The following is a 12,915-nucleotide window of genomic DNA, read 5'->3' on the forward strand; positions in this document are numbered from 1 at the left end:
GGAAGGGGCTGCTCAACTGCCTCTTGACAAAGTTGAGTGAGGACAGCAAATGTTGAAAGGTTGAAAACAGGCAATTGATTTATCACATAATCTGAAAAATATTAGTCATGTTTGTTTATTAACTGGCCCCTGACCTCCTGTCATCTTGCAAACGTGGCCCCTGCACGAAGCAAGAAGAGTATCCCTGCTACAGCCTCTAGTTGGGAGCTAGGAAATAATACACTTTCCAAAGCAGCCTCAGTGACAGGGTCTGAAGGTATATCTTCACCAAACATGTGAAAGTGGCCTCAAACGAAGGACCAAAATGACCCCGGTGACAGACATGACCAAAACATGTGAAAGGGCGTGGCAGCTTCCTGATGGCATCTCACACTCAGTGGACAAGTTGAGTTAACTGTGGGTGAGAGAAGACAGCAGCCTTGTGATGTTGGCTCTGTGTGTAGCCATGTGATATTCATTGAGAAACATTGTGAGTCTTGTCTGTGGAGCTTTAACTGTGATTTGTGCTCTCAACGTCACACATAAAAGAAGAAATGACAAAGAACAACATCATCTATCTTTAACTCTACCCCTATGGGCACTTAGCAGACACTTTCATTCATTTTCATTTAATACATTGGGCTTTGAAGTCCCCCACATGCACTGTGTACAGATCAACACTGCCTCCTCCTGGACATGAAGGGAATGTACAAACATGACAAAACACTCAATTTAGCAGAGAATATTGAATGATATATAAAGTTTAAAATAAAAAAGTCTTTAATTTGTCAGAATGTAGTAGGAAAATCAAGACATGCCACCAAAGGCTTGTGCCAAAGATACGGGCATGAAGAAGCAGACAGTGGAACTTTCACCATGATTTGATTATGTTATTGGTATCACAAGCTTGTCTGCTAATTTATTTAATGTTATTAAACACAAGCAAACATGTTCTTTACTTTATTGCTGGTGCCCTCACAATATGTGAGCTTAAACGCCTGTGCAGGTAAGAAGCTGTAAGAATATTTAGTGCCAATTTCTTTTCTCTTTAAAAGGAAAGGAAATGTAATTGCCACCTTCTGTGGCTTGTTTGAGTTGGCCTCAACATGCCAGCAAGAGTAGATAACAAATCAGATGTCTACCATGTGGATATCCCTAACTGGTGTGTGTCATTGCCAGCTAAATGACAGATTCCTTTGTCTGTATCTAAGGATCTAAATGTCAGTACAGTGTGGGCTGGCTTGAAAGTTGCCAGGAAAGTTTGTTAAAGTAATAAACAAGGCCTCCACAACAGGCAAACTTCCCTTAGTATGAGTCACCACTCTCAGCCTTTCACTCCCTTTGTAATAAATGTTACTTTCTTTCAAAGACAAAGCCTTTTTTACGTCTGGGTGCTATGTTAGCTGGTCCCTGAGACGCCCACCAGGCTGTCCTCATCATCCTGCAATCTGTGGTGTGAGGCAAGATGGCTCTTTTTTTCCAAAGCTGATATAAGCGAATCAGTTTCCTAGGTTGGTTAGTTTTCAAAGCCTCTTGCCAAAGTGTACTGTGGAACAGTTTCTCAGATTCATTCAGTTAAGATGAGTTCTTGCCTCCAGATATGTGGAGGTAAAACTAGTTTCCATAGTTACACTGTGTGTGGGTTAGCTTTAAAACATCCTTTAAGGTGTTCTCTTAAAGCAAATGAGGAAATGGACACACTTCCTCATTTGTGCTGATCTAGATATTGTTTTCAATTCACCTACTGTGACTTTCAAGCTGTTTACAGCCAAACAGCACCAGCATTACCACACATATTCTTTGCTCTGTTTCTTTTAAATTATCCTGCAATAACATGGGGAATTTATAAACAAAACAAAATCTGCAATTTTATTGATTTCTCCAGTGAGACACTGTTTTTGTTTGCACTGCCTGTTAAAAGGTGAGAGGTCGAGGTCAGCTACTGAAGTTGGATCTGAGAGCAGTTTGATATCTTGTTCAGAGTAGATACAGCACTTACTAAACACAGCCAAAACTGCCAAAACTGTAACCCAATGATGACTTGCAATTTTCTCTGTAGTTCCCCCAGCTTCCCACTGCTTTTCAGCTGAAGGAAACACTTGAATGGTATAAAAATATTGACAAATCATTGACTAGTCGAAGCAAAAGCTTTACCTTAAACCTTAAGCATTTACAACTGACATCAAAAGTACACCACATAATGAACTGACTGAAAATCTCATTCATGGTGACCTTTGAGCCATTAAACAAATACTTCACCCACAAAATGACATTTGCAAATCAGTCATGCTGTGATACCTTGAAACAGTGAAGAAAACTTCAGCAAAACTTTATCAAAGCATCGGCTCACAAACTCTCACACAACACATGCAGTATAATCCATGACTCGTTTATCCGTATGCTCAGTACTTCCCCAGACACATGCATTTTCACGAAAAAAAAAAAATAGTATTGGAATTTGGCTTTGAAGAGAGCATAGCTAAGTTTCACTTTCATTTCAGTTTTAAGTAGTTAGGTTTTAGTGAAAATGCAAGTACTGAGCATATGGCTGGATAAATGAGATTTGGATTATACTGCACAAGTTGTGTGAGAATCTGTAAACAAATGTGTTGATATTAGGGCTGCCCCCTGTCGACCACATGTAAGTCAACCAGAAATGTCATGAGTTGGCAAGATTTCATTGGTTGCTTAGTCGCAGAAAAAAAAACATGAACTCTATAAGGAGCTGCACCTTGTCAAAGTAAATCAAACCTAACTACTGAAAGGACAGACACCGGAAGTGGCCACACTCAGCAGTCAGACAGGAGTCAGGTTGATTTACAGGGCTGGTACCTGCGGTTATTCCACAGGCTAGTTAATAACATGTCGGGCAGGAAATCCAAAGTGTGGGATCATTTTGAGAAGGTGAAGGACGAGCCCAAGGTGATATGTGTGCATGCTTGCGCGAGACGGTGAGACATGGGCACGGCGTTCATGTGTGTTCACGTACTTTCGCTGGTCTCACGTGCAAGCGCGCACACGTGAGCACGGTGTACAGAGAGGCAGTTAGAGCTACAGGCTACAATGAGGCTAAAAACAGAGTTCAAATGACGTTTTTCCAAACAGTTGTGTTGCTACCCCCTCTCCCCGTGGATCTCCAGAAGTGTTGTGAGGACTCTAAACTTCACCTGAGCCTCCCTCGGCATATGGTTGAGTAGATAATGGCTGAATTTTCATTTTTGGGTGCACTATCCCTTTAAGTCCCAATATCCCCAAATGAGACAACAGTAAAGTCCCAATGTCCTCAAATGAGACAACAATAAAGTCCCAATATCCCCAAATGAGACAACAGTAAAGTCCCAATGTCCTCAAATGAGACAATAAGATTGGCCAAATTTGTTGTCATTTCAAACTACAAACATTATTAATCATAAATAATCAAGTTTCTACCATAAAGTGTTTTCAGGTTCTGGACCTTGTCCACTTCTGTGTGGGGATCAGCGGCAGACTGACTTGCAAAGATGGCAGCCATCTTGTTTTTACATGGATTAGTGTATTGTGCTCTTACTACCACTAGATGGCACAAAAAAGTGTCCATGAATGAGGACAACAGGTCTAAGTTAAAGGGATAGTTCGGGTTTTTGGACATGAAGTTGTGTGAAACACTGACCATCTGTAGCTCTGATGTGACGGTGTCACTACTGTCAACGAGCCTCCTGCTCTGAGAAATGGCCCGTAGCTTACCGGAGAAAAAGTAGTTCTGAAGATAAAAGGGGACACGTAACCAAAAGGTTTTAAGCTACAAGAAAGTATGCATGTGTTTTGTTAGACAATTTAAATAATTTTAAAACATCCCCGCATTACGTCAGACCTTGCTATCAACCGGGACTATTTTCTGGCCAGTATCACTCCGCCGTGCAGGCCCGCAAGACAGCACGGCAACAGAAATCAGTCAGTTCATCACCACGCCGTGCAGGTGCGCAGGATAGCAACGGCTAACGAAAACTTCATCGGCTGTTTCCAACAGAGAACCAGTAGGCTATTATTAGTGAGGAAAAAGATGTACTAGCCCTATATATACCTACTACTACAGCGCAAACACCGGCTCAGGCTCACGACACACCCTCGTCAGCTGCTGTAGGTAAACAGAGGAATACCAAAATGGTGCGAACTTGTGATTTCCCCAGCTGTGGGAATAAAAACATCGCCAGCTCCCAATTCCATCGGTTTCCTGTTACAGATGTAACCCGTAGGCAACTTTGGCTAACCCACCACCAGAACAAAGCAGAGACTGGTCGTAATCACACAAATTCAAATTTCTATGTGATTGATTACTCATGTCATGGATTTAGCAGTTAGCCTAATATAATAAACTAAATGGCGACGGTAAAACGAGGCGCGTATAATGTACTCTCCACAACACAACAGGCTATTAGTTCAAACATTTTGTTTTACAGGCAGTCAGTTACAGACATCTTTTTTTAGACTGGTATTAGGTAATATATCTCTCTTTGGGCACAGCAGTGCGGAAATTGCGTTTTCTCTGTCCGTCGGGATCTGTGGGCAGCTGAAGTGAGCCTGACATACGCGCAGTTGCTTCACCCTCGCCGGCTTGGTAGCAAGGTTCATCCCAACTGACACAAGCCAAAGTCAAACTACTTTTTCTCCGGTAAGCTACGGGCCATTTCTCAGAGCAGGAGGCTCGTTGACAGTAGTGACACCGTCACATCAGAGCTACAGATGGTCAGCGTTTCACACAACTTCATGTCCAAAAACCTGAACTATCCCTTTAAGAATGATGTATAAGGTCAAGTAAACCCAAAATGTGATGTCCTCATATGAGGACGCTGGGTCTCAGGAGGATATGGTCCCCACTCAGTCAATAAATCAATGTTTTCTCCATTGCCCATGGAGGCATGCGAGAAAAACAAAGTTTTCTTCACAAATTCAAGGTTACCACAGTATAATAAACTGAAATACAAATGGTCATTTTGTCAATCAAGTATTCCTTTAAACTTGTTTTCAGCATGTACTAATGCAAAAGCTGTCCAAAATTTTGGATGGACAAGAAGTTTCCAGAACTGCAGGTGGCAACAAAACTGCTGTGCAGCATGCTGCTAATGCTGCTAAATCACAGCAACCTAACAGACAAAAGCCAATAAAGTGAAACATAAAAGACACCAAAAATGTGAAGACATTGCTACTGCTATCCTTCCTTTACCTAACCCTAATAATACTGCAATATGCACCAGATTTTTCTACTGCTGTAGGCTTATAAAATTGCTTGTGATAGATAGATAGATAGATAGATAGATAGATCTTTTTAAGCAGTCTGTTTTTAAGTTACGTTTGTTTGTTTTAATTTACAACACAAAGATGTTAAGATGTTTAACTGTGTTGTCTGTAAACTTGCCTCACCAAACTGGAGCAAACGGCCGACTGAAGCCCACTGCGCAGCTGCAGTTGCGCTTCTCTCTGCCTCTTCACAATCTTTGTGGGCCTTCATGTCGCTCCGCCTTTTATGCAAAACGCCTTCGGTATCCGGAAATTAACAATCTCGTGATGTCAGGGCAGAGCTAGCATAGCATCGGAATGACTTCAGTGGCTCTCTCGGTTTGGACCTAAAACTTTTCCAGCGGTTTCTGTCAGCTAACAGTTTAGCCTCGTTGTCGTCTGCCAACATGGGGTCACCGGGGTCGAAGGGTGTCGGAGGATGTATTCTTCCGCACGGAGGTTAACACCGGGATGAAGCCTCTCGTAACGGGATGCTGCTGTTCGGTTAGTCTCTCCGGAGGTCAGATTTAAATGCCACACAAGCTAGCAGGCTAGTTGATACGTCGTGGCGAGTTAATTACAAACTAGTTTCAGCTGTTAGCGGCTGGAAACGGGGAGTTATGGCGCGGTTGGTGTTGGAGCAACTTTCAGACTTCGGGGACTACAGTGGCGGTAAGCAGCTGACAGAGGTCTTTAATAACAGCCTGTCAAATGTTCGCCTGAGCCCAGATGGACGTCATGTTCATGCCATCCTCCACAATCCTAAAGTCGGTCTTGTGACTTTTGACAAGTATGAAAAACCCCATCCGGCCCAGAACCAGAAGAAGCTGGATTTGCGGTTGACCCAACCCGTGCCTGTTGTGGATGTTTTGTACTTGGACCATAATAATAATGGTGGCGGAGACACAGCGACTGTGGCGGTGGTTTATGAGAATGGAAAAGCTGAGTTTTGGAAATTCCAGGAGTGCAAAGCTGGCTGGCATCTCCTGCAAACATCAGATTTATGCAACAGCCCCCGAGCAAGAGTGGTGTCTGTGTGTGCCTGTCCCAACCTTATCATCTGGTGTGAGGAGAGGCCGCCTTCAGAGAGCACCCCTGCCCTCAGCTCCACCAGGAATAAGCTGAGATACTGTGTTTGCAGACGTGACTACGAGGTGGAGGAGGGGGCTGTCAGCTTGGGAGGGGTGAGAATCGCCCTGCACAACAATCCTAAATTCACTGTGGTCAGCTCAGGTGAATATGTGCATCTTCTGCCAGATGTGAAAGCAAAGCCGCTGTTGAGTGTCTCCAAATTTCTCCTCTGCTGGTCCCCTCGCCATGACTCCTTCACAGTCAGCACCACGTGTAAAAACACTCCTCTGAAAAAGCTCTCAGCTAAAGAGTCTGACTTAAAGAGGCTGGTGACAGACTGTTTGGGATATTTATCAACTCTTGAACCACCTGAGATCTACGACTTCTGTCCTGCAGCCTGTGGAGGCCTGCTGCTGCTGCTCAGCACAGGGTGGGTGTGTCTCCTGCAGAAAGATGGGGTGCTGCGGCAGGTATTCAAACTGATGGACAACTGCTTGGTAAAGTCTGGCACTCACACAAGCCTTTGCATGTATCAGGACACACTGGCGCTGCTGGTAGGTCAAAACCTGCATCTGATAGATGTGAACTGTGGCAGAGAGCTGGAAAATATAACACTGAAGAGGGAGGGGGTGTTGTATGTAAACCAGGCTGAAAGATGTGCACCTCACCTGCTCTCAGAAACTGGACTTTATGTGGTTGTGAACAAGGGGACAGACTCTAGAGACTGCAACTCTAAGCTGAAGCCTGGAGTGGAGAGTATTCATCCTGGAGCCCTCCTCATAGAGGCTGTCTTTGAGGAGGCCTGTAAATACTACCAGCAGAGGAGCCTGAGCAGCACCCAGCTCACTGTGGACGCACTAAAGAAGGGAGGAAGGTTCCAGGCTCCCATCTCTTTAGCCTCCATCCTCAGGAACTACCTCAGAACAGGGCTGAGGCAGAAAGTAGCAGAGCCGTCCCAGAACGGAGGAGGTGGCTGCGACGCAGGGCAAGACAAGCTAATGGGCTCTCTGGAGGCTGAGCTCAAGGCTCTGGTCTCTCTGGAGGAGGTGAAGGGGAGTTTAGTGAGGGGGAATGTTAAAGAGGTGGAGGCGGTGTGTGAGAGTCTAGTTGAGAAAGAAGTAGCCAGGCTGCTGTCTGCCTCAGAGCTGGATAAAGAGGCCCTGCTTTACCTCAACTCCATCTTCAGCATGTTCCCCCGCCAGGTGTGGAGGGCAGCGCAGGCCACCCTTCAGCTACACTACAACGGGGAGGGCTCTCTGTCTAGCAGGGCTCCCCCAGACGTGTGGAAAACTGTCCTCAGTCCTGCTGTGACACCCAGCACCCCATCCGGCCTCCCACTCACCAACGGTCAGCCAAAACACAATCATAGCCTCAAGGGTGATTACATCCACAACTGTAAAGCCAAACCTTCAAGCTCCTCTTCCCCAGCCGCCCTGCCTGTGTTTGAGCTCCTGTGCCACTCAGTATTCCACTTTCAGCCCAGCTGGTTGCCCAAGTTCCTCGAGCTCGCCCAGCAGCAGCAGGGCTCAGCCGGCCTGGGCCTGAGCCTGGCCTCTTCCTCCTGGGGCTTCTCTGGTGGAAGAGGAGGGGAGGGCGGGGAGAACAACGTGCCACTCTACAAACGAGCCCTGTGCGTTTTGTCCACCCTGACGCCGGACAGAGACCAGTGCCAGGACTTGGAGGTGGAGCTGCTGCTGGTGAGTGGGCGGCCTAATGCCATCTTGCAGGCGCTGAGGATCCTCATGGCCAAGCAGCAGTGGGAGAGGGTCACCCAGGTGGCGCAGAAGTTCTGCAAACAGAGTCCGCTGCTCAACAAGGAGATTTTCACTACTCTGCTGTGCGAGGTGGCTCAGCACAGAGACCTGGACCCCTATTTGGACCTGCTGTGGGCGCTGTGCCCTGAGGACCTCACTGTCACCACTATTCTCAACTTGGTGCTGAAAAACCTCCCCTCCCCTAACACCCCTCCATCCTCCTCCTCTTCCTCCTCCTTCTCCTTTGGAAGTACAACCTCATCCCCTGCTCCCTTCGCAGACGCCCACAGCAGCCAGCTGACCATCGGGCTGCTGAAACCTCTGCTCAGAAAAGTGCTTCAGAGGGAGATGAAGCCCAGCCAGCACTATGCAGACATCCTCCAGTCACCATCATTCCCCCCTCCTGCACCTCCTCGCCAGCCTGCAGAGCAGCCCAGGACTGTCACAGACCCAAGCACAGACTCACCTCTCGAGAACGTCGCCCCGGCTTCACTCCCAGAAACACCTGAACAGCAGTCGTCCACATACACAAACGTTAGGGTGGCGCTACCTGCTAACTCACTTTGATTCCCACAGACATTCAAAATGGAGAACAAAACCTGTCTCATAAAACATTCCACACATAATCTGACCAAACTGTGAAGCAGCGTGTGTCGACAATCAAGTTAAAACAGAGTAATATCATCATGTTGCAGGTTTCATGCAGTTAATTGTGACATTTGATGGTGTTTTTAAAAAAAGATTGGTATGAAGTATGACTACTAGAAACTATGAAATGACTACTGAAGATCTTACCAATGTAAATACTGCAGGTAATTTTAAGTCTTAATGTGTATATACTGTGTCTGCAATGTTATTTATCTCTTAAGCCTTAACTGCACGTGAATGTTATTGCGTAGTGTTGCATTGAATAAGCTTAGCCTTTATCAGAATCCCATCAGGTAATGATAATGTCAGAAACAAAGCCACTAACTCCCATATTTGGGGTTTTATCGAATCTGTGTGTAGAGTATTCTCTGTCCTCGCCTATAACGTAGCAGATGTCCACTAATTGTAGCCGAGTTTAGCTGCCTTTCAGTTGTTGATGTCAAAGTGTGTTCCTGCAGTGGTTAATCTACTGAGACAAGCCAGCCTTTGTGTTTGTTTTAAGTGTGGTACGGTTTAGAAGAGGAGGAGGAGGAGGAGGGTCCAAGGTCCCTTCACTGACTTCTAGTTTTGTACTTAACATATCACAAGTGCTTAAACATTAACCTGGTTTAGATGGGCTTAACTAGACTGCGTAATCTCTGTAAACCAAACCCCAAACAGTCTGCCTGTCCGGCATCTTTCAATCCTTGTCATCCATTTGTCCCTCCAGACTCCATCTTGTCCTCTCTGCTCCCCGGGCAGCCCGACTCGCAGGACATTCCAGACATAATACCCAGTAAAGTGACTCACAGTTCGACTCTAAATTCAATTTCAGAGGTAATTCTGTTAGGATTCGAGTGCGGGTTGGGCACGCTGTGGCTAACATAGGCGCCCTGCTGCTTTTGCATAAGGTCATGTACGTCTTCATGGACCCAGTGATGGTAATGTTATTAGAGATGTTAGGTCCTCTGTCTTCTTTTCTCCATGCTCTGAAACTGATTGCACTTTTATATAACCCCAGTCAGTATTGTCTGTATCATGCATGTTGAAATGAATGTTTTCTGATTAAGTGCTGTAAACAAAAGTATATTTAAGTTCCTATTGATGCCTTTGTTGATGCTTGAGCAGTTTATATGACTTGTCTTAGTCAAAGAAGTGTTGCTTTGTATGTAAATGTGGAGCCTTCCAAAACAAAATGCTATCTATGTTGTAGCAATCTTTGGAAGACTTCTACAATAGGTGAGGTACTGACAGAGAAACTCCTGTGACATCTGTTAAAGTGCTGAATGACAGCCAGGCTCTAAAATGCTGCAGAACAATCAGTGTGCCTCTCACAGTGCAGCTCTTCATTTACAGGGCAGTGTGACATTCCTGCTACAGTGTCTCTCTGCTGGAGAAAGGACTGCAGGTAGATCAGAGGATAACAGCTCCTGGCCTCCACAGTCAAAGGCTTTTTTCCATGACACTTTGAATATGAAGCCTGCTGATTTACCCTCTGCTCTGATTGGTGTACTAATGATATCATTCCAATCTCTTTGTACACTTGAACGAGCTTAATCTGTGTGACTGATTTCACTTCAGTGCCATGAGTTTTGCTGTGTACCAGACATGTTTCAGCAAATCTGAGAGTCACTGGGAACTCCCTGACTTCCCCCAGACAGGCCACTCAGCCTGATGTTACAACTGTGCAGATGTCAAATATTAATCTGCCCTAAACTTTGTTTTTGGTTTCTCTTTTCAAATGGGAATTTCTTCCAGATGTGCTCGACAAACTTTAGCATCTTTAATTGTTATTTGAAAAAAGAAAATGTATGCGAGTATTTATGAACTGATGCTGTATGCTATTAAACTGAGGAGAAAACTTCTGTTTGCTGTCCTGAGTTTTACATATTCAGTCACTGTTCTGTTAGGTTGAGCTGCTTCGTCTCCTCCATCTCAGCCCAGAGTCTCTGACGTTGGTGCTCTGAATAAGAGTTCATTCCAGCAGTGTTCAAATTCGGTCCAGTTTGTTCCAGAGTGTGCTCTAGTGTTCGAAGTGACTTCTTACAGCTGCATCCTGTGTCACAAATGTCTGTTAATGCACTGAAATGACATTAGCTAACTTTAAATTGTATCGGAAATTCAGGTTTCTAATTGGGCTCAGGCCCAAAACAGCTGCTGTGGTTCTGGCTCAGGTTGGGCTTTCACAGAAACTGTAAGTTGATGTAGGGTCTGATTTTGTTGCGCCCGACCAAAGCTCTTGTACTGTGAAATGCAATCCATTACTGCAGCCCTGCAACAAATGTGAAGCTTGTAATGTTCAGTGTTGTGGTTGCACTCTGGTAGCATTTGAAAGCTTTTAATTTGTTGTGGCGTTGTTATGGAGAGCTGCTCCTCACCGCAGGATGGAGGGACTGAACAGAGAGCCACCAAACAACACATTTATCTGTCAGCTAGCTTCTTTTCATGGTGCTGTCAAACATGTTATTGTCGTCTACCTGTTCCCGCACATTGCTGTTGTTCTGGTTTGTTCAGCTCTATCAGCACGTTACATTCACACCACTGCACAGCAACAGGTTGAGCTGACAAATCACACAGTATTCAATTTCAAACATATCTCAGGCAGTGTACACTTTTAGGGTTGTTCATTTGTTTATTCACAGCTAATTCAGTTGAACCTGAAAAACAGCCATCTGATATAAAAGCTCAGCTATGCCATTTGAGGTCTGTACACACAATCATTCATTCACATGATCCACTGCCCCCATTTCTGAGTTACACCATATCCCTTCCATGGACAAATCCACTTACAGCTGCAGTCTCGTGTGTGTGTGTATGTGATCTGGTGGAGGGATTTGAGTGTGTAAACGCACTCGAATATTTCCATGGTCAAGGCCTATGTGAGGAATGTTCACTCGTTACCCATTAAGCTTCTCTTAACCCGCTCTGAAAACAACAAAAGCACAGATAAGGACACCGAGTGCATGTATCTAACTGCTGGCTCTCGCAGCAAATAGGCAGGTTCCACACGGTGATGTGAGGGTGTGCAATCACAAGAGTGGAATAAGTGGGGGGTAGTGAGTCCTGTATCTTCAGTGTGAGAGGGTAATAAGAGGATGAGTCTTCCAAAAGGGCGACGAAATAGCAGAGGGCTGATACCTGATACCTGAAACATCCCTCAGCCAGCCTGTCTATTTTCCTCCCTCTTTCTTTCTCTTTCATTTTGCGTCACACCTTCCTTTCTTCTTACTAATTTCCTCTCTATCCAGGCTCTTGTATTACAAAGGTTTTGAGTCACGTCCGTGCTGTAACGCCATTGATTCACTTGTTCTAATTATAGGTGGCATCCTGTAAACAATAACAAATCCAGACAGACGCTGGCTGGCCGTGTCTGTTCCTCTGTCTGCTGAACAGCTGACTGTACGCTACAGAGCTGCATCAGTGGAAGGATAAATGCATTAAAAGGCATTTTAATAATATATGAGTTAGTTTATATTTCACACAAGTCAGGAGTACCTACAGAAAGGCAACTCTGAAGCTTGCAGCAGCTGAGAATGCCACAAAATACAGAGTATGGTGATATTTCTTATACCTTATAGTTAATGCAGTTTATAGATTTAATAACCACACTGCTGCTCCTGTTTTGTCTCCACTGATTGAGCTATAAATGAGCCTATTGATCATCAACCTAATATCAAATTTGTGATTTCATTTGTATGCTGATTGGCTGACAAGTCGAATTAATCATTTACCCAACCGAGCAGTTTGCAAATGCCAAAGAGAAAAGCCTGTGTGAGTTAATAGAATCTCAGAAATGGGTTTGCATTGTTTAAAACCTGTTTCAAATTAGTTTAGAAGATAGTTGCTCCTTTAAGGAAAAATGTCTGTTGTTGCTTCGTAGTCAGTGTCGTCAACAGGGAGATCTGGGGTTTTCAAATCCTCAATCCAGGTGCTATAAAACTTCCTGTGCTTAGAAAAGTCCCTTGTGGTATGTCTGTTGGTATTTGACCATGAGTTAATCAACACAGATTCATACTGTTGTAAAATATTCAAATAAAAGTTCGATTTTCACATCTTAATTTTCAACCAGCTCACGCTAATTTCCTCCTCTCATATGTTAATTAATCTACACAGTGTCACATGAGCGGGGAGCTAATCTGTTAGCATAGCTGCATGGCAGTAATTATACAGTCACAAAGACGCACCATCTCTGTACCACAGTAAATCAGAACATGCTTTTAACTGCTTATAG

The 12,915-nt window shown here is 44.7% G+C and overlaps 1 protein-coding gene across 1 annotated transcript; it reads left to right on the forward strand.

The window, feature by feature from the left end:
* Window positions 1–5,377: 5,377 nt before the first annotated feature.
* On the forward strand, window positions 5,378–10,549 carry LOC125904076 (Hermansky-Pudlak syndrome 6 protein). Its single transcript, XM_049601329.1, has one exon. The coding sequence runs from the start codon at window positions 5,853–5,855 to the stop codon at window positions 8,622–8,624; it is 2,772 nt and encodes a 923-aa protein (XP_049457286.1). The 5' UTR covers window positions 5,378–5,852; the 3' UTR covers window positions 8,625–10,549.
* Window positions 10,550–12,915: the final 2,366 nt, after the last annotated feature.

This window comes from Epinephelus fuscoguttatus, linkage group LG16 (genome assembly GCF_011397635.1).
Source record: "Epinephelus fuscoguttatus linkage group LG16, E.fuscoguttatus.final_Chr_v1".
NCBI classification, from domain to species: domain Eukaryota; kingdom Metazoa; phylum Chordata; class Actinopteri; order Perciformes; family Serranidae; genus Epinephelus; species Epinephelus fuscoguttatus.

Excerpts from the sequence above, each read along its gene's own strand:
- LOC125904076 (XM_049601329.1), top strand. The coding sequence starts at position 5,853 with ATGGCGCGGTTGGTGTTGGAGCAACTTTCAGACTTCGGGGACTACAGT.